General features: G+C 37.2%; 4 protein-coding genes across 7 annotated transcripts; 3 read left to right on the top strand and 1 right to left on the bottom strand.

The window, feature by feature from the left end:
- Positions 1 to 79: 79 nt before the first annotated feature.
- Positions 80 to 4,377, top strand: LOC121728627. The gene is made up of 5 exons (XM_042116828.1): positions 80 to 356; positions 785 to 965; positions 1,182 to 1,402; positions 1,803 to 1,933; positions 4,137 to 4,377. The coding sequence occupies exons 1-5, from the start codon at positions 231 to 233 to the stop codon at positions 4,288 to 4,290; spliced, it is 813 nt and encodes a 270-aa protein (XP_041972762.1). The 5' UTR covers positions 80 to 230; the 3' UTR covers positions 4,291 to 4,377.
- A 1,112-nt stretch (positions 4,378 to 5,489) lies between these two features.
- LOC121728628 lies at positions 5,490 to 11,152 on the top strand. Of its 2 annotated transcripts, none has more exons than XM_042116830.1 (5): positions 5,490 to 5,696; positions 6,138 to 6,270; positions 6,688 to 6,898; positions 7,910 to 7,997; positions 11,036 to 11,152. In XM_042116830.1, the coding sequence occupies exons 2-5, from the start codon at positions 6,145 to 6,147 to the stop codon at positions 11,145 to 11,147; spliced, it is 537 nt and encodes a 178-aa protein (XP_041972764.1). In that variant the 5' UTR covers positions 5,490 to 5,696; positions 6,138 to 6,144; the 3' UTR covers positions 11,148 to 11,152. The 2 variants fall into 2 exon arrangements, with proteins under 2 accessions (XP_041972764.1, XP_041972763.1); XM_042116829.1 differs by having other exon boundaries at positions 6,130 to 6,270.
- Positions 11,153 to 12,177: 1,025 nt separating this feature from the next.
- LOC121728913 lies at positions 12,178 to 13,155 on the top strand. Its single transcript, XM_042117242.1, has 2 exons — positions 12,178 to 12,376; positions 12,450 to 13,155. The coding sequence occupies exons 1-2, from the start codon at positions 12,310 to 12,312 to the stop codon at positions 12,785 to 12,787; spliced, it is 405 nt and encodes a 134-aa protein (XP_041973176.1). The 5' UTR covers positions 12,178 to 12,309; the 3' UTR covers positions 12,788 to 13,155.
- Positions 13,156 to 14,840: 1,685 nt separating this feature from the next.
- LOC121728695 (protein ARV1) lies at positions 14,841 to 19,315 on the bottom strand. 3 transcript variants are annotated; one of them, XM_042116925.1, is made up of 7 exons: positions 19,025 to 19,315; positions 18,809 to 18,928; positions 18,411 to 18,544; positions 18,018 to 18,148; positions 16,871 to 16,939; positions 16,284 to 16,451; positions 14,841 to 15,154 (listed from the first exon to the last, which is right to left on the bottom strand). In XM_042116925.1, the coding sequence occupies exons 1-7, from the start codon at positions 19,109 to 19,111 to the stop codon at positions 15,042 to 15,044; spliced, it is 822 nt and encodes a 273-aa protein (XP_041972859.1). In that variant the 5' UTR covers positions 19,112 to 19,315; the 3' UTR covers positions 14,841 to 15,041. The 3 variants fall into 3 exon arrangements, with proteins under 3 accessions (XP_041972859.1, XP_041972861.1, XP_041972862.1); XM_042116927.1 differs by having other exon boundaries at positions 16,284 to 16,448; XM_042116928.1 differs by lacking the exon at positions 16,284 to 16,451.
- Between the last annotated feature and the right edge of the window lie 4,755 nt (positions 19,316 to 24,070).

The raw sequence follows: 24,070 nt of genomic DNA, 5'->3' as shown, positions 1-24,070 counted from the left end.
TTTAAAAATAAACTTTGATCAATTTCCTCACTTCCTGCAAGCAATGTCACATTGGCATTAAAAACGTGTCAAACAAAAACATCTCAATGGCTGCAACCGCATTACAATAATGTAACACAAAACAAACACCAAAATGTACACAATCTGGAAGTACAATGCAGAGGAAGATCCTCATAAGAAAATAATATAATAGCCACATAGAAATCACAACAACTTTTCAGTATCCAATAATGTTTACGTTACTCAATACCTTGCCACTCCAAATCAAAAGTCCCTTCCTGAGAAAACTTATGAGGATAGGATGGAGGAATTTTGTGGATTCCTCGTCAGATTCAAAAAGGAATAAGGACGTAATGGTAAGAAATAAGTAATAGCAAATAAATATTTAATAGTAAGTGAAGCATACGACGTACCGCGTAAGTAAAATTGTACATTACGCACCTTGGGCAGGAGAATAGGAAATGTCTCAGAAAACAGAAATAAAGCATAAATTCCTTAAGATTATTGACCTTTGGCTTGTAGGACAGCTATCTGCTGTGGCTTAAACCATCAATCTGCATGTATAAGGTGGCGCATAACAACTGTCAATCTATTGTATCTGCGATTCCCACGATCGAGGTATTAAATTCAGCAATATATTGTGGGTAGTTAGATAACAATAGCACGTCCTAGCAAAAAATGTTACATTTTCTAAAAATCTATTTCTTGACGCTAAATTAAATATAATGTTTATTTCGGGAATCATAAGCCCAATTCAAAGGCTAAATCAACACTTGGTATTTAGATCCAAGGAACCAGCTTAGTTCATTTCCGTGTCAGAAGAGCTCGACCCCGGGACATGCCAAGGGTGATCCGGTTCGTCCAGCAGAATGCGCCGCTGATGTGGCCCGGAGCCAACATCCCAACGACCAGCAAAAGCCATGTCGCTGTCATGACAGACCTGCTTTCTAGGAGTTTGAGTCAAGGTTACAGAGTAACTTCTAATATTTAGTTAATTTCAATACCAGTTACTTAATTTTGTCAAGTTTCTATCAAGTGACCCAATTTAGAGCCCTTTTTAAAAGGTCTTAAGACCTAAATGGAATAATTAATATTTTAAAAACTTCATGTGCGAAATTTAGCCCTAAGGGCAAAATATTCTTAAGACACTTCTTCATAAACATTACTCACGTAACATCCAGGGCATACCATGTTGGCCGAGCAGCAAGAAGCCAATCGCGGCTGGCTGCAAGTCCGAGGGTTAGCTCTCAACACCAGCCTTACTCCCTGGGATGCCACGCTGCTGGAGAAATGGGCGCACTGCATCCAATGTGACAGTTCAAAGAAGCTGATACTCCTAAGCGCGCAGTTCCTCCAAGCGCCAGGGCTACATAAGAAGTATATGGTGTCACAAATTTTACAGGTAATTTGGAATTAGAAGTTTAAAATAGGGTTCGACAAATTCTAAGTCAGGTCTTCGTGCTTAACGGCTTCAAATTGTTTTTGTTAAGAACTATATATTTATAACCCGATTGCCTATTAATCAACTTCTCTGATCCAATACGTTAGATTAGTTAGTAGTTGACTTAACTTAATAACTTATCTGATCGCACATATGTCCGCACCATACGCGCCTTACGCGTCGAACGCACCGCAACACGAAATGCGACGCGTACGGTGCGGACGAATGTGCGAGGTTTCACATCATTTCATACAACGAATTCTAAAATGCGACGCGTTCGGCGCGTGCGTGCTGATAACTGTGCGATCATCTTTAGTTAAGAATTAGGATATTATAGATAGATCCCAATGACATCCTGCAGATACTCCTCCTGGTGCCCCCCGACACCCCCCGGGCGTCGCAGGTGGCCCAGGTGCTGGCGAAAGCGTCCATGCACCGCGGTCAAGACCTGGGGTACAAAGTGATCCGGTTCGACGTCACATCAGACCTAGTGTAAGATTCGCTCAGTAAACTTTATAGCGAATTTGAAGGATAGATCTTTACTAGTATTATAAACGTATAAGACTCGATATAATTATTATTTGATATACGTTCGCCCGATAGCGCAGTTGGCGGCTGCACCGCGAGATCACAATTTCATTAAGCTATTTAAATATTAATACGCGAGCGAAAATCTTTGGATCCCTTTTGACGAAATGAAATGTTGAATTAGCCTATTAGGTGAATGAAATTTTGCACAGTTATAGTTTATATTATGGTGAAGGAGTGCATAGAGCTAATATTATTTTGAAATTATTTTAATTATTTACTTTTATCATACATTTTTTTAACAAATAAAACATTACACACACTACAATGTGCACACTACCATCTTTTTGAATGACAAGCCTATACATACGAATTATACTCTTTTGTTTATGGTTGAAGTCTGTTGTCAAATTAAAAATGGATTGTTGTTTTTTTTTTTATTCAATCTGAAATCTATATATATAAAAATCAATTGCTGTTCGTTAGTCTCGCTAAAACTCGAGAACGGCTGAACGGATTTATCTTATCTTGGTCTTGAATTATTCGTGGAGGTCTAGGGAAGGTTTAAAAGGTGAGAAAAATTTTGGATGTGTGGCGGTACCCACAAATCGCCTAATATTCCTGCATCGCGCTATCGAAGTTTTCTGAGCGCGTCGGTATATATACGACAGCTGAAATGTATCACGTGGGCTTCGGCCTGACCGAGCATAACACCTCGCTCGGTCGGAAGATCTTCCTTTAGCGTCGCCACGCATTATCCCACAGATGTATAGATGCATGGATGTATATGTAGATGTATGGATGTTTGTTACTCTTTCACGCAAAAACTACTGAACGGATTTTAATGAAACTTTACAATAATATAGCTTAAACATCATAATAACACATAGGCTACAATTTTAACCGACTTTCAAAATGGGGGAGGTGTTATGTTCGTTTTCTTATGTTCAACGATTACTCCGTCGTTTGTTAACCGATTTTCAAAATTTTTCTTTTGGGTATCATCATAAATATAGGGTATCATCCCAATTCGGTATTATATTCACAAAAGTGGTGATCTGATGAAGGATCCATAAGTAAACGAGGGAACTCCTCAAAAATTATAGGGAAATATGTGGTGACTTCGGTTTCGTGAGAAGTATTCTAAGCATATGCTACCAACAAGTAAGATTTTGAACCGAGGTATACCTGGTATACCGTGGTTCGGAAGGTGCTGAGAGAACTCCTGATTCTTTATAGATACAAGTTTGGGAGTTTCGGCGTTGTTTTAAGAACGGAAAGCATATGCTTCTATGCAAATTACATTCATCATCAACATCGTCATCATCATCACTACCATATTATACCATGTTATTGGTAAGTACTTTTCATAGTCTTTTAGATCGAGACTCGAGTTTGTCAAGCGATAATTTAAAAAAATCTATACCTACCTAATATTATAAACCTGAAGAGTATGTTTGCTTGAACGGAATCGGAGGAACTACAGATCCGATTTAAAAACTTATTTCAGTGTTAGATAGCTCATTTATCGAGTAAGAACTAAGACTATAGGCTAAGACTAATACGACCGAAGAAACTCAGGAAAATGTGGGAAAAACGGGGGAAATATTAGAAATTACGAACTACTGGAGCAATTTTTATGGCAATATTTGGCACAGATATAGAGTAGACCAAGTGAAGGGAGTAGGGACATAAGAGCTATTTTTATGGGAAAATGTACGGTTTCCGTAAAATTCCTAATTTACGCGGGCGAAGCCGCGCGGGACATCTAGTAGTCAATACTTACTTTAAACGGGAAATTGAAATACTCAGTACTTTAAATGGGGAGCCAAAAGAAGAAGATAATTAAAAAGGTCGAATTTCAACCATTGGGCGATCTCTAGTTTAAATAAATCGTTATAGCGGCCAAACCGCTCATTTCCAGGGACGCATATAAATCCAGCCTTAGCGGGCCCTTAGACGAGCAATTTTATTGTCAATATCACGCTTCAATTTTATTGAACAGTTTATTTGACAATTAGATTGAGGCCGCGCGATGTTTGACATTAACCCTAGACGGTGAATGATATTACGCAATACGTGATATTGACAATAAAATTGCTCGTCTAGGGGCCGGCTATGATATTTATGCGCGCGTTGATGTCTAATGTTCGTCATTATTTTTCAGAAACAAAGTTCTTAGTGAGCTGAAGCTTACTAAGGAATGGGAGACGAATGTTGATTCCGTATTTACTAAGGAGACTAACAATCAAAGAAAATCCAGTACCAAGATCAAGAAAATTATTGTTTACACCGCTTTCCCGCAAAGAGATGGAAAGTGAAAAAAAAAGTGTAATAGTTAAAGCAAAGTAAAATCAGTGAAAACAAAATGTATTATTGTCACAATTATAATAATGAAACAGGATTTGGCAGCCATTAAAAAAATTCTTAATTTTCATCACACATATCATTACATACAAGGAATTCTAAAATATTAAGGCGCGTACGGCGCGTCTTTGCTGATAAGAATTAAGAATAATAAATTAAAGTAAATAAAAATGTAGTAAAAGGTTGCTGATGATGAAACAATCAACAGATTCTGAATTATTCACGTTCAACCGCAAAATCGAATTTATTCAGGGACCGATTGGTGCTTTCTTCGATCTCTTTCGCAATTTGTACCAAAGTGTAGGGCAATATTATAATCCGTTTATAACAAACCTCTTAGCATGGGTCGATTCATATTGCAACACTCGAACGCGTGGAACGCACCGCATAGTACACGAAATGTGGCGCGTATGGTGCGGACGAATGTGCGAGGTTTCACAATATCATTTTATACAACGAATTCTAAAATGCGGCGCGTTCGGGGCGTGAGTACTGATAAATTTACGATCACCTTTAGAGGTCTAAAATCTAAATGGTAGCCATGGGCGTACCCAGGTAGGGGCAGGGGGGCAGCAGCAAAATATAGCAATAATTCAGTATATTATGAACGTTACTTTCATAGTTATTAATTTCCTATTTTTGTTTTTTATACTCATAATATCGGCTTCCAAAGCCAATTTATTCAAATTTAAGCATACATTCAGTATCTCCCTAGTATTTACAAATTACGGTTATTTGAAACATACGCCAATAGATCGACAATTTCATCAACTACACACTTGACGGTTAATTTTGAACTAAGATAAGTATAAAAATAGGATTTTGACGCGATCTCAGAAACGCGGCAAATGTATGATCAAGGTCGTTTGCTCAAGGGATGGCCTTAAGGCAAAATTGTGGGTATCATGTCCACCGTAACAACATGAAACTAAACCTAGGTAGTTATCTACTCTATATTGAGTTATGAGCTCACAGCTAAACAAAGCACTGCTAACTGTGCTATCACAAACCCCGACTGCAATACAAGATTTATCAATATCAAACAATTTATCACTTTACACATTTCAATAAAAAGTATTCCAATTTCTTAATGAGTTGCGATCTGGCGGCAAAAAATTAACAATAGTGGTACAGTCGCGCGCGCGTTGTGAAAGACGTCGCACGCCGCAATCGCTGGTTATATAAAACATCGCGCGGAAACATGCTCAGCACTTGCGGTGGTGACAGTACACGTTTTTTATGTATACGTTTTTAAAACACTTATAAACTGGTGGCTTAGAAGAATCTAGCCTGAGAAAAGAAAAATATTTAGTTTGTAATTTCGAATCAGAAAGAAGAATATTGAGTTACAAAGGAGAAGGTAGAAGAATTATGTTTTTATGTCTTACTGACAGACAGACGGACAGATGACGAAGTCTTAGTAATAGTGTCCCGTTTTTAACCTTTGGGTACGGAACCCTAAAATCTATCCAAGAATATCACTTCAATTCACAATTTACCTAAATCAAGAGGTCTTTTGTGATTTATGGAGCCTCCAACTATTATTAGGCCTCCTATATCCTCTAACTTTGATACCAGTCTTCTAAGTTCTCACAATCTTTTATGATCTTGTATCCCTCTAACTTATATTAGACTAATAACTAAGATTTAAGATTAACTAAGTCTTAAAGGTCCAAGAATTTGATAAAATCTTCAAAAATTCCTTAATTGACCTGTTTAGACACTCATTGTTAGGACGCTTTTGGAAACAGGCATATTTTTTTTACAATCTACTTTTCATGTTTTAAATGAAGGTTCACAGATACAGAATGAAACTGCTAATATTGGTGCTGGGTCTCCACCTGGCCAGCGGGAGACCGACACTTCAAGACCTAGAGATGGTTGACGACACGGAATCTGTGGGGTCTTACGTGAGAGAAGTCAGGGCGGCTCCGGTAAGCTGTTTTTCTGATAAGTAAATAAAAGATATTAGGAATTTTGCCAAGAGGTAAACACCTCTCCCATCAGGTTAACTGTCAAACTCCGAAACGTTTCCTTCTCCAAGGCGAGTCAGAAAACGTATTCGTATTTTACAGACTTTCTTCCATTTTTTTTTACACTGTCACTTATTTTTCAGTCAAGATGTTTTACATCTGTGCGTTTTCATTCATGAAAACATTTTGGATACAGCCAAAAAGTATCAAATGAAGAGTTAAGGTAGTATGTTAGATTGACCGAAGTTCTATCATATTATTATTAACCTACCGTTACTAGATAGTGAAATCTTTATAGCTTCTTAAAAAAAGACGAACATATTATAACCTCCCCCTTTTTGGAATTCGGTTAAAAAATTAAAACACCACGATTTTCAGCCGGAAAACTACCACAAATCCTACAGCAGCGATGGTGACGGTGAGATCGGGTATTCCCGTAAGAGGGGAGGCGGGGGGAAGAAGGGCTACCAGCACTTCGACTCCTACCACAAGAAGGCGGGAGACAACTACGAGTTCGAGAAACAGGACTCGTACGGCCAGGATGACGAGGGACACGACGCGGCTCACAGCCATCCTCACGAGATAAGAGGTGAACTGAGAAGAATCAAAAGACCGATTAAGTTCGCAAAGAGAGTTCTCAAATGGTTGTTTTAGTGCTGCAATACAGAGTGTAACAAAGCTAAGTGATACTTTAGGGTGCGTATGAGCCCCTGTATATAGTTTGCTGTGAAAGTAGCAGCGCCGAAAGTTTTTTTTTTACTTTTGTATGGACAAACTCATGACGCTGGGGCACTTGCCCATACAAATGACAAAAAATTACTCTTTCAGCGCTGCTACTTTCACAGTGATCTCTATACAGGGGACTCAACCATTAAGTATTATCACTTAAGAAGCGCTCACACGGGCAATAATTATCGCAATAATTGCTCGATGACATGAATGGAGCGATATGGAGCAATTAGTGGAGCAATATGGAGCAATTTTTTTTCATATCGCCATATCGCTCTCAATATTGTATTGCGCAATATTGCTGCTTGTTGCCGCGAATTGCTTGATGTAGTCGTGACGTCAAAGTTGACGAGAATTGACTGGAGTTGCCCGTACCATTAGTTTTGTACACCCTGTAGATGAAATATTTTGTCAAAGTCAGTTTTAGTAGTTTTAGTGCCCAGTACACGGAACTAACTTTTTTCTGATACATACAAATTTACCACTTTGTGAGTGCCTTGTTTACGATGAGTCCGACCAACTTTTCTATGCGAAAATTTTCGGCGCTGCTGCGTTTTCGAATTCTTGACTCCTGGAATTGTCGATATGACGTCACCATGGCTCCTCGTACATACAACTTTTTAAGTAATAACAAATAAAGGTTTTTGATTTATTTTTATATTTCAGTTGATTTACTTAATGAAATTTAAATGAAGGTTTACAATTTATGGCGTATAAAAAAAACTACTAACTAGATATTATCCGTTCCGTGTACTGGGGACTATTTATTTTAGTTTGGTTTGGCACTTTGTATTTTCGTTGATATTATTTGTTATTACTTAAAAAGTTGAAATAAATTATTGTAATAATAAAGCTTGTTTTATTTCATCAGCGGAGCGGTACCGTGAGTCGAGTGATGAAGATGAGCACCATGAACACGAGGCAGAAGAGAAACCAAAGAAGAGACATGAGGAACTCAGGTAAGTTGATTTTTAGGGTTCCGTACCCAAAGGATAAAAAGAGTATTACTAAGACTTCGATGTATGTCTGTCTGTCTCCAGGCTGTATCTCAAGAACCGCTATAGCTACTTCTGAAATTTTCACAGATTATGTATTTCTGTTGCCACTATAACAGCACATACTAAAAACAAAATAAAATTTATATATTTTAAGGGTATGGGAGCCCCCATACAACAAACGTGATTTTTTTTTGACATTTTTTGCTCGATGTGAATAACGGCAACAGGTAGACACTTGAAATTTTCACAAAGGCCATGATTATTATGTGTAGTTTCAATATTTAAAGGGTAAAAAAGTTTAAAAATCTCATGCAAAAAACACAATTTTTCCCTTCGCGCGCGAGTCCGTCTCGCACTTGGGCCGATTATTATTTGTTAATGTACTGCTTCAGAATTCAAATAGTGAAGACCGTGTCTATATATTATGTAGTAGTAATATAATATAAGCGATATTATTTTTACTACTATTCCCATTTTCATCACAGAAAGCTATCGTTCTTCCTTGTTCTAGTTGTTGTAGGTGACAATATCATGGGGGCGAAATTGTCACAACTTTGTTTTCACAAGCTGACTTTTAAAACAGAGGAGATGTTAGGTTCATTTTTTTTTAATTTTCCCTAACCTCCCCAACCTCCCCCCCGCCCGTCCTGAAAATGTTGCTGATTGCAAAATGGTGTCACGTTGTTAATGTTGAGTTTTAATTCTCCTTTTTAGGAAGAAACTAAGTTCCTCCTTCAAATATCAACTTTATTTTGTTTTTACTATTTGTAATATTACATTTTACACTATAGCGGCAGCAAAAATACGTATTTTGTGAAAATGTCAACTGTCAAGCGCGGTTCTTGAGGTACAGCTTGGATATGGACAGACGGACAGGCTGATATTAATTTATCTTCGCTATCGGGCCCCGTTTTCACCCTTTTAGTAAGAGTCCATAAAAAGGAGAAAATTATCCATCTCCATTATTATGCTATGCTAACGCGGACGAAGTCGCGGGCAACAGCTAGTTAGTTTTATAAATTAACACCCACAAAAATAAACTTGTCGGTAATAAAATAGACCCGAGTTAAGAGCCCATTTGACCCTAACTTGACTACATACTTTAACCTAGATCTCAAAATCTGTAAGGTCTAGAAAACTAATTTTTTGACACAAGTAACCTCAGTTCATAAAGATTAAATGCTCGAGACGAAAACACGATTACTCAAAAGATGCTCGATAGTTTCTTTTTTACAAAAACCCTGGTTTAAACACATTTTTGCTTGGATCTTCGAAGTTTGCTGTCTTTTCTTTAATATTTTTTAATATCTAAAAAGGTATTGATAAAACCTAAATTTGCTCAAAACACTTTTTTCATAATCATCTTTTATTCAAGTAAAACTAACTCGGCGATGATTCCGCGCCGTCCTTTTTCACCTAGCATATGAAAGACGAAAAGTGAGTGTGAAGAGAGAAGGACGATGTTTGATTTTTAGAGTCAGGTTAGCTCTTAATCCTGAAAACGTTTTGCATGGCCATGTCGGATTAGCGGATTTTAGAGTACTCCACGAGCGTATCTATATACAGGCTGTAACAAAAATAAGTTATAATACTTTAGGGTGTGTACGTGTGCCTTGTAGAGAGTTTACTGTGAAAGTTGCAACGCTGAAAGACCAAATTTTTTTTTTACTTTTGTATGGGAAAACTCGTGACGCTTGCCCATACAAAAGTGAAAAAAAAATTTCGTCTTTCAGAGCTGCAACTTTCACAGTGAACTCTCTACAAGAAACACGTACACACCCTTAAGTATTATCAGTTATTTTTGTTACATATTGTATAGCTTTGATAAGAGGGGGGGGGGGGGGTCCCTAACGTAAAAGAGCGGCCAAGTGCGAGTTGGAATCGGGTTCCGCAGCAGCAAATAGGCAACGTGTTTAGGAAATCAAAAATATTGTCTTTATACTTGTACTGCACTGATTTTAATCGGCGAGGTATATAAATATATTATTGTCGAAATTGGGCAAGATCGACAGTAATGGGGGGGGGGGGGGGGTGGACCCCCAGGACATTTTGTATGCCCCCCCTGCGCGGATGGATTCCTGAATATCTATGGCCACTATTAGCATGTCCTACCTCCATGAGCATGTCCCTATGTTTTCTTTTTTTTCATTTTTCATAATTTAAAAAGATAAGAACGTCCAAAAACTTAAAAAAATGGCAAGATTTTCCTCTGTGTTCAAACACCCAGAAAACAAAACTAGCTAAAATATACAAAAAAAAATTAAACATAGGAACACAGCTCAAGCCTTACTATAATTCTTAATGAAAAAAGTACTTAAATCGGTTAAGTTTTGGAGAAGGAATCAGCGGACAACGAATCGAAGATTTTCTGTTCTTTTAATACAACTTTTGTCGTGTTGTCTCTATCGCGCTCTGCGGTGGGAGACTTGAGATTGGTGAGACAGCAATACATTTTCAAATACCTATTTTCAATTTCTCTCGCCCCTGCCTACCTAGCATACGCCAACGAGATATCTCACTCTACATGTTTTCTCGATGTTTGATGGTTTGTCTCTTCATCTCTATTGACCCTAGCATGACAAACATTTTTTCTCGCGTAGATCTATCATCGAAATAACACATTTTTATAAAGTTTGGTCGAGATAATGTCGAGATTTTGACATTATGAGACGAGTAACTACTCGTCTCATAATGTCAAAATTTAATTATCTCGAGAGTGAGATATCTCGTTGGCGTATGCTAGGTAGGCTGGTGTATCCTCTTAAGTCAAACTCATCTGACCGATCACAGTTACCATTAAATTGACAATAATTAAGCCGACCAAATGATGTAGGTCTGTCAACTGCCTAGGAATCAATTTCCTCGATGGTACCAAAATTAATAAGTAATAGTCATACCGGATTACAAGGGGCGCCGGCTAAGACAGGGGCTTGATTAGCGGGGGTTTACTGTAATTCCTATTTTAGCATGAATTTAGCCATAATTGTTATACTATTCAGAGAAGGGGACAGCGACGGCAATGGCGGCAAGGAAGCGTACGGCCACGACCCCGCTGACTACGTGCTGCCGGAGAAATACACGTACGGCTCCGGGGAGGAGTACAACTTTTAAAATAAGACAATAAGACTGTAATGCTTACGAAATAAAAGTTGGTGTAGTGACAAGTTGTATTGTTTATTAAAAAAGAGTAATACCTATTCTAAGATACCTAATATTATAATATGAAACTACTAATGTAGGTACTGATAAAATAATTTATAATGTCTGCTCCACTTTCTAGTTTCTATTCTATTCGTAAAATATTATGTACCTATGGGCCTGTCCACATCTCCACGTCACGACGTCGTTAACGTGGAACGGTGCGGTTACGTGGCAACTGGCACGGTACGTTGACGTGACGTGCAAAGGGACCATCTTGATTTTTTTTCAAAATGCGTTGCGTTTTGAGTACGGCTGGGTCGAGTAAATCAAAATGGCCGGTGGCTGGATATGCCAGGCTCCATACAAAAATGTTCGAACCCCTTTACGTCCAACGATATTTACGTCAACGTAACGTAAAAGTGCTCGTCTCTTATCTTCTATTTCTCCGTTTTTAACAAAAGCAGAATGCGTATTGTGCGGTCCACATCTAGATCGTGAAGAATGTATCAATTTTACAAGGCATAGCGACATACAATGTTGCTATATCGTGATGTAGATGAACGTAAATTTGCACGTCACGTCAACGTACCGTGCCACGTAACGGCACCGTTGACGACGTCGTGACGTGGCGATGTGAACAGTGTGCCGAGTGTGAGTTTTTTGTTTGACATTCGATCGTGAACGCGTTTGGCGTTTACTAAGATTTTGTATGGGAGCTGGACTCAATCCCGTGAGCATCGCTAGGTGGCGCTGTACAAATCTCATACAAAATCTTAGTAAACGCCAATCGCGTTCACGATCGAATGTGAAATAAAAACTAACACTCGGCACACAGGCCCATAGGTCCACATACCCTATAGAATATTATGTGTAAATTACAAAGACCTTATTCCTTGTCTTTCGTGATCTAGCAACGTCTGAACAGTTTTTGAACGAATCAGATATGTCAGTTGTCAGTGTCACTCCTACTTCAAGTTACATGACAATTGACAAATGACAATTTGAATTCAGAAGTTGTTTTGCTGGCGCAACAGAAACAGAGAAAAGACCTTTCGGTGACGATTCTTTCTGCAATTTTCCTTTCTTTTGTGTATTGTGATGTGATACGCAACGAAATACATAAATAACGAATATGGGAATCAAAGCCGTAGAACTCCTTGCGATTTTAGCGCTGAATTTCTTACGCTACGCCTCCTCGGGTAAGTAGACAATTATTTAATTGAATCAATTTGTTCGGGCAATTTTATACGGTAGCTTCATTCTTTTTAACAGATAATATCCTGCCCTGCAATGCGACCGAAATAGGCGGGTGTCCTGGGAAGCATCAAAAATGTATTCAGGAGACTGGTCAGTGTGCTTGCCTGGACGGTTATGTTATGCACGATGGTGAGTGTTTGGACGGGAGCAGCGACCCGTACTCGGCTCACGACACCACGGCCGCAGTCGTCTCCATCTTCACTATATCCCTTGTAGTCGTCGGCCTTGTGCTAGTAATAAGGAAGTACAGTTTGATAGAGTATGTCCGACAAAAGATCAATTTACGCCGAAACAACGACGTAATGTACGAAGATGTCATGATCGGACAGGACGATCCGCCTCTAGTACCATAGTCATAGCAGATGTAATAATTTATTTGTACAGTCACTGTTAAATGTTGCAATATTTGTATATTATGACTTTAGATATAAAGGAGTTTGTAATACTCATAAGACCTTTTTTTAAATGCATCATCACTGCTGCAGGCTTGTTATTGCATCCACAAAAGTTCATTGATTTTTAATCTGCATAATCTTAAATACATTTTATAGTAAAAATAGTCACTATCAAAATAAATCAATAATATTATTAAATAAGAGAATGTAGCATGTAGACAGAAGTTTATAATAATATGTGAGTTAATATGTAATTGTACATTAAGTTACATCAAACAATGAATGTTATTTTAGCAAATAATCCAAAACTGTTTCAATTTTGATATGAGAAAGACTATGAATGCAAAAGAAAATTCTTACCACAGCATTTCAGATTATTTAACTCCACTCAGTCTTTTATGTTGTTTTCATTCTTTTTTTTAAGGCTTATTTAATTTGGCTCAATTGCACCAAAGACTGAATTGTTGTAAGTGAGATAGTTATTTTTGTTATTAACTTTGATATTTAAGATGAATTATTAAAACCAAACAAAATTATAATATATTGTAGTTTTTTGTGAATATTATGGTTGTTCTTGAACCAATTTTCAGATTAAGTATGGTTTTACTTATCTACCTAAATTAACAACGTTAAGTAACAGTCACACTAAAAATAATTATTGGTACCCTGTGTCCACTACTTACCTCCCACATTAATTCAAATTTAATTTTGATGGAAAAATTACTAGTTTTTTTTTACTAAATAACTTACTAAATAAGAGCTGTGTTTTTTAAGCTTATCTAAGCACAAATAACTATTGTGGGGAAATCCCCAATGTAATATACTTTAGTGATCACTGATCATTTATATCGTAATTATGTATGCTTAATGTCAAACTATGACTCATAAATTGATAAAACCCCATAACAAAGCGACATTGTGTTCAATGCTACAAGAACTAACCTGTTGTCATCTGGCTGATTTCCAAGAACAAGAAATTCGACAAAAAAGAACATACAGGTTTCAGTTTCAAATGATGTTAAACATTTTAGTCCCATAATATTTACCAAACAGAAACACTGAATATAAAAAATGGCTACAACGTTTATTTTACAAGTCATGGTCTTAGTAAAAAAAATATTTTACAACTTGGGATCAAATAGTATTATGCTTTCAAGATCTTCGTAGAAATTACTAAAACCCTTCTCTAGTGTTAGATGGTTTTAGGATGAAAGTATCAAGTTGAAAGACAGAATTTTATCAGAAATTCAGAACTTTTATTCCTTAATTTGTACCCAAATTATAAAAGGTAAAGTATTTACTAACTAATCAGTTTCAGTTACAGTATAGTAACCAAATTATCTTGACTAAAGTGCAGTTATTGAGATGCTGTCGCGCGCGCTGGCCTGCGCGAGTGGTATTGTATTAAAAAGGTAATATACGAATTTGTTTGTGCTCTGCGACCGCACTTTAGTTATAATATGTAGTTACTTAGTAGCTTTGGCAGCTTTAGTGCTTTTATGGTATTAAATATTATTGTCTTTATCTTTGTCACCATTGGAGCAATTGTTTTTAAAATTCCGAAAGGAGCCATAAGCTATTGGTATTTTAAAACCATTACATCCAATTTATTGCTTAGCATTATAATTCAATCATACAGTAGCTGTATAGCTGTACATAATATTATATAAGCCAAATCATAAAAGACACTTTATTCCTCTACTTCATGCTAGTAAATAGAGAAAATTTAATTAAATATTTTCTTTATTATATTATCAAGTAGGTTTCATTCACGTCATTTTAAACTTCATTTTAATTCTGAAATTCTCTAAACAATAATCTTTAATGTTTTTCATTTTGTATCTTAAGGGCCAACGCTAAAAAAACAATGAAACTCTGTATTTTATATGTTTTCGATGTTACATCTAAGTTATAGAAATAATGAATGTTATATTTATTTTTCGTTTCTTTCTTTATCCATAATTTTGTATGCAAAATTTTTAACTAAGGAATGTATAAATAAAATAAATTATATTGTAAGCAAATAATATATTTGGTGAATAAATACTCTGTGATACTCTATGCTTTGAACTTGTTTTATTTTTGGAATGTTTAACTATAGTTCATTTTAAACTTCTTATAATTTAAAACATGTGTTACAGTTAGATGTCATAGCTATGAAATATTGACTAGGCTTTTGACTTAACGAAGCCTCCCCTTCCATGTTCTGATGCTAGGTCAACACTCTTCTTATGATTGGTGACATGTGGAATATGGTGACAAACTTCAGCAAGTTACTAATGACAAGCAGTGGAATAGTAACCAGCCTGGGCCCTTCGTACAGCACTGAAAATAATATTATTAAATTTACAAACAATAAAAACTCAGACAAATTAAATAGTATACAAAGTTCTTTGTTATGTGCACATGAAGCGATTTCTTTTGGGACTACTCTGTACTCAAGTATATTTGCAGACATTCGCAACTTCCCACAACCATCAAACAGTTCAAATGATGTCACCATGCAAAAATGTACCGCAAACACTACTATAGATTTTTACGATGCGATGTGATGCCGCGGCGCTGTACTGTGGTTTGATCTTTACGGTGAGACCGCACTAAGCGACACTACGTTGCGGCGGAGCGACGCGACGCGTCGCGGTAAAATATTCTTTGTTTCATACAAAGTATGAACTACTAGCTGTTGCCCGCGACTTCGTCCGCCTTAACATAATAATATAATATAATAACAAAGTTCGATAATTTTCCCCTTTTTGTGGTTCCTTATACAAAGGTTAAAACGGGACCCTATTTAAGCAAACGTCAAACGCAAACGTCAATAAACTTTCATGTTTCTAACTCAAGAAATGACGGACTTTCATTGAAATTTTCTACGCCAATTTCACCCTTTGGGGTGGAATAGAATTACCAGAAACGCTTAAATACGTATCCATTCATTTTTAATCAGTAGCACAAAAATAAAGTTTCATGTTTCTAACTCAAGAAATGACGGACTTTCATTCAAACTTTCAACCCCAATTTCACCCCCTTGAGGGTAGAATTTCCAAAAACGCTTCAGTACCTATCCATTCATTTTTAATCAGCAGTCCAAAAATAAAGTTTCATGTTTCTAACTCAAGAAATGACGGACTTTCATTCAAACTTTCAACCCCTATTTCACCCCCTTCGGGGTAAAATTTTCAAAACTCCTTCCTTAGTGGGTATCTACTTAATAAAACAACCCTACTCACCAAATTTCGTGGCTGTAACTTTAACCGTTTTTGCTCAGCGATGATGAATCAGTCAGTCAGTCAGTCAGGACATGTAATTTTATAAGTATAGATGGTCCGCGTAGTAAGGCTGACTACATAATATGTGTAGTCAGCCTTACTACGCGGCAGCGATGCGACACAAAACGTCAGTTGTATGTAACGTGAAGTGCCGTGTAGTGTCGCTAGTGCAGTCTTGCATTTACCTGTCAGCATGTTGCTATATACGCCCACACCGTACAGCCACACGAGCGTGTAATGTAGTAGTCGTGTATGTGGCGACGCGTTAGTACCCCACACTAACTGCGGAAGCGCGAGCGCCCCGTGTGCTGCCGCCAGTGTCGCGCCGCGCACCACTTGCGATGAACACACTACTGTAAACGTAGATTATAAAAATTATAATTTACAGGGTATAACAAAACTAACGCTCATAACATTTTAGCTGGGGAGGGGAAGAGGGGAATCTGGGACAAGCTCGAGCGTGTCAGATTAAGCTTGTATAGGCTTCCGACATGTATCTAGTTATCATGGTACAGAAATCACAGTCATTTGTTCAACAAAATGTCTCGTCCCGTGTAAGTGATGATACATCAGTATCATTTACAATGAACTCTATAAAAGGGACCCATCAGGGTCCCTTTTATAGAGTTCATTGTAAAAGTAGCAGTTAAAGGACTTAAAGACTTTCAGATTTTTTAGTCTTTCAGCTTTCAGATGATTTCATGATGGCATTGTCTCTTCCATACCACCCCCCTTAATTCTTAAACTTTAAATATAACAAAGATGTACCTACCTTTTTGTGAACCTAATTTCCGCATTAAAGTCATAACAGCATAAATATTTAACAGAAACACCAGGTTACCTGAAAAACAAATATATTTATTATAATTATTTTTAAGAACATGTAGCATGGACAACTTTTTACTTTTGTTGCAATTTGTTCCAAGAGCATCTGAAATTTATATATCTATACTAATATTATAAATGCGAAAGTATCTCTGTCTGTCTGGCTCGCTTTCACGCCAAAACTACTGAACCGATTGTAATGAAATTTTTTACACAGATAGTCTAAAGCCTGAGAAAGGACATAGGCTACTTTTTAACTGAAAAAAGGGGTTGTAAGGGGGTGAAAATGCATAAATTTGTTCAAATTAAGTTAGGTCCAAAAAATCATAACAGATGGTGCTAAGAGTCGTCTACGTCGCGCTATCGCTTGCTCTTATGTGTTTCTATAAGAGGTGGTACCATCTCAAGTTTTCGATTCTTTAAATTGTTTTACACGCTTTTATATAACTCACTACTCAGTACTTTATCTATGCAGTGACGTAACCTTAAATCTATCAATAATAAATTATACTTTATGGTTAAAGTTGTGTAATGGGGGACTAAATAAGTTTTAAAATTTGGCATTAAGTTTAATTTAAAATAATGAAATATAATGTGCACACTGCACAGTGGTTTTTGGGTATTTTGATTTAAGGGGTACTAGGGTTTTAAAAAGCTTTTAAATTTGACAACAATTCTGTTGACACCGCGCGCTATAAACTGAAGTCCACGCGGACGAAGTCGCGGGCAACAGCTAGTATAAACTATAATGTCCTTGTACTATCATAGAAGTTGATTCCTATGCAAATCGGGGACCTAAGTAGTTTGGTTGCGTTACGTCAAACCCAGCTGACAGATCACAATTAACATTGAATTGACATATTCGACCAAATAACGTTGGTCTGTCAATTGCATAGGAATCAACTTCCTCGATGGTACTATCAGAGAAGTTGATTATACTATACAGATGGACATATATTATACAGATGGACAACCTATTTATTTTTAAAAATTATAAATTGGCACAACCTGACCTAGTCACTAGTGACTATGAACTAATGACTGATTCTGATTCAATTATGGTATTTATGAACCCTACAATATTGAAAACTTACCAGCAGCAGTAGCAAGGAACTGCACATAGAAGTCTTTCTCCCATATGAACACATCTGCATCCTCTTTATCTCCCTGTCTCCAACTTACACATTCACTCCACGGCTCTGGCAAATAGGTTGGCGGGATAGACCTGGAAAATTAATAAAATATTAAAAAAATTAAAGGCTAATGATTGCATCAAGACTACTGATAACTTACTTTATATAAATTGTTGGTACAATAAAGAAAAATATGCTTAAATGTTTGTAAACTGGCCCCAGCTTGTACTCTGGAACCCCCAGGGCACAAGCTTTGCCCTGCCAATGTCAGTTTTTTATGCCAAATCGGTATTTGAAAAAAACTTGTACCTATAGTTATAAGCAAAAAACCATTAGAAAAACTTTGCCACTTACAAGTATGTAGTATTCACTGTGCTGTTGTTCTGTATGTCGCACAGATTATTCACAGCAATACTAAAGAGGCTGTCATTGTGCCACACACCATACGTTTCCAGCAGTGCCAGGATAATGAGAAGCTTCCAGAATGACTAAAATATTAAATAAAAATGCATGTAATTTCTTAAAGTTTTTTACTATTTAAATAGATCTCTTACCTCTATCATTCAGGTATTTGAGAAATGGTAAAAAAGTAATTCCAGTGCTTACAGATACATATTATGATAATATAATCAAAAATTATCAACATAATATCATTTTTAGTATAGTATTTAGTATTATCTTTTATCACATACTTTTCAGAACCTTTTCAGTTTTTTAGCATGAGTAAAATTCTAAAACATAAATATTATTACCTTGAATTCTGTGTTGTAAATTATATGCCTTTGAGCCTCCTTGGAAATTAATATTAAATCAATTGTGATTATGACTGGATCATATTCTATGTATTTATCTACAGTGCCTTTACATGTTTCCTGAAAAGATAGAAAAAAGGAAATTAAAACTTAAAAGAGAAATAATAATAGATTTGAGTTCATACTCATGCAAAGTTTGCAAACATAGGTACTTACACACTTTGTAAGTTTCAAAACTGAAGGTCCATAAGTTTTATATAAAGCCGTCGCAGCTACACCACAATTTACACATTTGTAGCTCATTTTTAGTTGAGGCTAATTACTTTTTTAAAATAAGCCCCAATAAAGTTTGCTGAGTACCTACCTACATCTATAAGCTTATTTACGCGTAATGTTAAATTCCTAAAATGTATCTTACCAACTTAATATTTTATTAGGTACCTAGGTACTAAGCGTTTAGGAAATAAGTTTATTTTATGCGGCAAATTGATAAAAATTCATTATTTGTTTACAAATTACAATACCTACTTCTTCTTTTAAAAATGGCCGACTCGGTGAGTTGTCAATGTCAGAGTGGCTCCCCCATTGAGGTACTATCATAGATAAAGTATTATAGTATAGATGTAGTCTTAGCCCGTCATCGCGTGGCCATTTTGTGCTTATTTTCATACAAGTTTAAGTAGTGTGCGTTTATTTTCTTGAATATTTCTATTTGTCGATTATTTCGAAGCACATTATGATACAGGAAAGAAAGTTAATTAGTTCATGATATCGATTAACTATAGTTCAAGTGATGAGAATCCATAAACACACGTAAAAAGCTATGCAATTTTTATAGCCAAATTATTAATTGATGTGACATTTTTAGCACTAATGCATTATATAGCACGAATAAGGGATTAATACCCTTATAAATTATCTTTTTGGCTTACAAAAATACCGATTGAAAAGCCCAAAAGACGTTGTTCAAAACTTACGTATTTAATGTTAGATCCACGTGTTTGAGGCATTCTTTGACCATTCTTATGGTTTATTATTTAGCGGAACCACAAAACTCAACAATCATGGGCGTACCCAGGTTCTGGGCCAGGGGGGGGCAAATTACGCAGATTCTGGGCCAGGGGGAGGCAAATCAGATTTTTTATAAGCTATGTGTTTATAAAGAATAAAAAAATAATAATTTTTAGTTGTATTGCAAACAAATGGTAAAAAATCGTTATTTTTATAACTTAGTAAAGACGTCAACATGTTCCAGCCTCATTAATAACTTCAATGAGGAAACAGACCTTATAATAACAACTACAATCGAAGCAGCCGAGGATCTAAAGCAAAGGCTATTGCTACGAACTGGCAACAAAGTTAAAGATAAAGTTCGTACCATGGCCTCTTTGCTGGTAAATGGGACAAAAGGAACCTACAAAAGGATAGTTGACGAGACCCTCATGAACCATTTCGGCTCAATCGTCATGGCGAATCAGTTAACAGGCGCCAACGATGTCATCCTCATTGGAGATATTAACCAACTTCCGTTTATAGAGCGTGAAAACCTCTTTAAACTTAATTACTCTCGTCCAAACCTGGTAACCAGCATCACCCAGGAGTTGTCTTGCACTCACAGGAGCCCTATGGATGTGGCATACGCCTTAAACATGGTCTATAATAACATCTATTCATCGAAGGAAATTGTGCGGTCCCTAAAGCTAATGAAGTATACAGGAGCGAGAATACCTAAAACCGATCTAAATACCCTGTATCTTGTCCACACACAAGAGGAGAAAGCAGCCCTCACTAATACAGGCTATGGATCGGGAACGGACTCTCGCGTCCTCACAATCCATGAAGCTCAGGGATTAACGAGTCCTTCGGTGATCATCATACAGACCAAGTCCCGAAAGCTGGCAATCCATGACAGCGTTCCTCATGCAGTTGTAGCTATATCCCGGCACACTAACACCTGTGTCTATTACACTGACACTGATGGAGACGCTGTGGCAAGCTTCATAAAAAGAGCCACGGAGGTGTCAACCGAACACATAAAAGATTATAATATAAAAATGGCTATAAAAGACAGGAACGATAAAGTCCTAAGCCACATGGCGGGTAGATTCGACACAGAACGATGTCTTTTTAACAACCTAGAAACTCCACCCAGCTTGAGTGACCCCTCTCCACCAAGCCAATGTCACAACATCTAAAGGCAAAGGGTGGAGCAGGATAAAATCTAAGGAAATCGGAAAATGTCGGATCTACTGGCCACCACACCGACTGGGACCTCACCGTTCAAAACATTAATATTATTATTATGCAATTTATAAAACAATAAATGTATATATTTATTTATTATATGTATAACATAATATTATACTCTATTCTATTAAATATACATATACACATATATATAAAAAAAAAAAAAGTGTCCATGGCGTGATGGACCACAATAAATTAAAATTCATAATATTATTTCAATTATCCTTGGTGCGAAAAATCTAAATAATAAAATAACAAAAAAAGGATATGGACGGACAGTCTATAGACGGCCCCAATTTTACAATAAAAAAAAAAAAAAAAAACATGTTCCAGCCCCCCCCCCCCCCCCCCCCCTGCCCCCCTACCCTCGGTACGCCCATGTCAACAATATCTAGCATTAAATGTGCACTAAAAACCTTTATTAACATTTTTATTACATGAAATATGCAGACCGACTCCTTTGTTATGTCCTAGTAAGTAGGACATAACATTACATGCTTTTGACGCTTATACACCGATATAAGGCTCTCTCCAGTCTAATAGTACCTCAATGGGTACTATAGACTGGAGAGAGCCTTAAGCGGGGAATTCACTACCGGGCGGCCCGCGGGCCGCCCGGTCTGGCACAAGTCTGGCGCTTGCCCCTATTGAACACACACAGAACAGGCAAGTCAGTCGAACAGATAGAGGGCTGCAGCTCAGTTGTGGACTCATGGACTCAATCTCTTTGTAACAAATGATAGATCAGCATCGGCATTGATTTCTTTGGATTTTTCAATAAGTTCGCTGTATTAGCGGCATTACGTAGATCGGTGTTCATGTAATCCTTGCTTTTAACTTTCTACAAATAAGGATACGACGGGAAAAGGAAATAAACGAATGTTAAAATTGTTTTGTGCCTTCATTCCTAAGTTTAGTGTTTGTATTGTTTACAATAATATGTTTTAAATTATATTAATATTTTTATTCAATTTAAATCAATATTTTAAGTGCACTCCAATCGCTCTCCAAGGCGCGAATGACGACGGGCCGCACGTCGTGACCATTCATGTACAGACTTGCCCGTGCCCTCGCGGGAAAATTGCGATCTCGCGGGCAGGCTGTGGGCACGGGCCAACGGGCATGTCTGTGCCCGTACCTAGGAATTGACGAGCAGACATGCGACAGACCGGCCCGTGACGGGCGGCCCGTAACGGGCGGCCCGGTAGTCAATTCCCCGCTTTATATCGGTGTATAAGCGTCAAAAGCGTGTAATGTTATGTCCTACTTAGTATGACATAACAAAGGAGTCGGTCTGCATATTTCATGTTATAAAAGTGTTAATAAAGGTTTTTAGTGAATATTTAATACTAGATATTGTTGAGTTCTGTGGTTCCGCTAAATAATAAACCATAAGAATTGTCAAATAATGCCTCAAACACGTGGATTTAACATTGAATACGTAAGTTTTGAACAACGTTTTTTGGGCTTTTCAATCGGTATTTTGTAAGCTAAAAAGATAATTTATAAGTTTATAAATCACTTATTACTTGAATTCTGTGTTGTGTCTCAAATCAATTAATAATTTGGCTATAAAAAATTCATAGCTTTTTACGAGTGTTTACGGATTCTCATCACTTGAACTATAGTTAATCAATATCACGAACTAATTGACTTTCTTTCCATCATAATGTGCTTCGAAATAATTGACAAATAGAAATATTCAAGAAAATAAACGCACACTACTTGTATGAAAAAAATCACAAAATGGCCACGCGATGACGGGCTAAGACTACAATATCTATACTACACACACTGGCAAAATTAGCGGAACATTGGTAAAAAGGGCCAAAACTTGAACTCAAGTGGGCCGGGCTGTCTGAAAGCCTTTTTTATAGATTCTAAGCTCATTCAAGAAATAAAATATTAAACAAAACTGGCAAGTTGACAGGTTTTTATAGCAATTATGCCCTAATAAGTGTTTTTCGATTATTGACGTTGTAAGTGTTCCTGATAAGAATGGCGTTTTAGCGGGGTGCAAGGTATGCTCAGCTTATTTGATTATTTGGTTTTTGGAAGAACACATTGCTTAGATACAAAATTAGTGATTTCCCAGCATCTGCGACAGCTAGAGCTGTAACCACGATAGAGAAAGGTCACACCTACCGTTCGGTCAGTCAGGCCAGGTGTGTCGGCTTCCGTGGTTCATCGTAACTTTCAACGCTTCAGAGAGACTGGATCTTACGTTCGGAGACGAGAACAAGGCAGATATCGGGTGACAATGGTTCAGGATGACCATTTTGTAAGGAAACAAAACTTAAGAAATCGACCTCAAACTGCTATGCAGACACGAAACCTGTCGGAACAGGTCCAAGATGAACGTGTAAGTAATTGTACAGTAAGAAGAAGACTCAAATAAGTTAAATTAAACTCAAAAGTGCCAGCAAGGGCACCAAAACTTGAGACAGGACACCGAAGAGCCAGGCTAAGATTTGCGCGTGAACATCAAAATTAGACAAGTGAGTGAAATCTTGTGCTGTACAGTGATGGGAGCAAATTTTGTGTACATTGTATTGACAGGCGATAAAGAATGTGGATAAATCATAAGGAAAGCTACAGGCCATCAAACTTACCGGAAACAGTGGCCTATGATGCAGGCTTCGTAATGGTTTGGAGTTGCATATGATTTGGAGCCCGCATGGAGCTGATGATTATAGATGGTGGTACTTTGACAGTACAGAGCTATAGCACCAACATCCTGGAACTGCATGGTGTGCCTTTTACACAGTTTTAGGTAGTAATTTCAATTTTATGTGCGTCCATAGAGTAAGAAAATCGGGCATTATTACCTAAACGATGCTGGCGTAGCCCAGGTGGAGAGGCCAGCGTGGTCTACGGATGTGGATCCGATTGAAGACGTGTGGCACATCAATGGGTGAATGGTACGAGTCAAAACTCCAGCTCCAAAATGTGTCCAGGAGCTCGAGTTGGCGCTACTGGAGGAGTAGGAGAATATCCCACAGGAAATGATTGACA

Source organism: Aricia agestis, chromosome 7 (assembly GCF_905147365.1).
Source record: "Aricia agestis chromosome 7, ilAriAges1.1, whole genome shotgun sequence".
Classification (NCBI taxonomy): Eukaryota; Metazoa; Arthropoda; class Insecta; order Lepidoptera; family Lycaenidae; genus Aricia; species Aricia agestis.
This window is presented reverse-complemented; position numbering and strand designations above follow the sequence as displayed.

Excerpts from the sequence above, each read along its gene's own strand:
- LOC121728627 (XM_042116828.1), top strand. The coding sequence starts at position 231 with ATGTTTACGTTACTCAATACCTTGCCACTCCAAATCAAAAGTCCCTTC. Across the intron at positions 966-1,181 it reads TTCTAGGAGTTTGAGTCAAG|GGCATACCATGTTGGCCGAG; the intron begins GTTACAGAGTAA and ends CGTAACATCCAG. Across the intron at positions 1,934-4,136 it reads GACGTCACATCAGACCTAGT|AAACAAAGTTCTTAGTGAGC; the intron begins GTAAGATTCGCT and ends ATTATTTTTCAG.
- LOC121728628 (XM_042116830.1), top strand. The coding sequence starts at position 6,145 with ATGAAACTGCTAATATTGGTGCTGGGTCTCCACCTGGCCAGCGGGAGA. Across the intron at positions 6,271-6,687 it reads GAGAAGTCAGGGCGGCTCCG|CCGGAAAACTACCACAAATC; the intron begins GTAAGCTGTTTT and ends CACGATTTTCAG. Across the intron at positions 6,899-7,909 it reads CCATCCTCACGAGATAAGAG|CGGAGCGGTACCGTGAGTCG; the intron begins GTGAACTGAGAA and ends TTATTTCATCAG.
- LOC121728913 (XM_042117242.1), top strand. The coding sequence starts at position 12,310 with ATGGGAATCAAAGCCGTAGAACTCCTTGCGATTTTAGCGCTGAATTTC. Across the intron at positions 12,377-12,449 it reads CTTACGCTACGCCTCCTCGG|ATAATATCCTGCCCTGCAAT; the intron begins GTAAGTAGACAA and ends TCTTTTTAACAG.
- LOC121728695 (XM_042116925.1), bottom strand. The coding sequence starts at position 19,111 with ATGAGCTACAAATGTGTAAATTGTGGTGTAGCTGCGACGGCTTTATAT. Across the intron at positions 18,545-18,808 it reads TTTACAACACAGAATTCAAG|TCATTCTGGAAGCTTCTCAT; the intron begins GTAATAATATTT and ends TTAATATTTTAG. Across the intron at positions 16,940-18,017 it reads GTTCCTTGCTACTGCTGCTG|GTAACCTGGTGTTTCTGTTA; the intron begins GTAAGTTTTCAA and ends TTTGTTTTTCAG.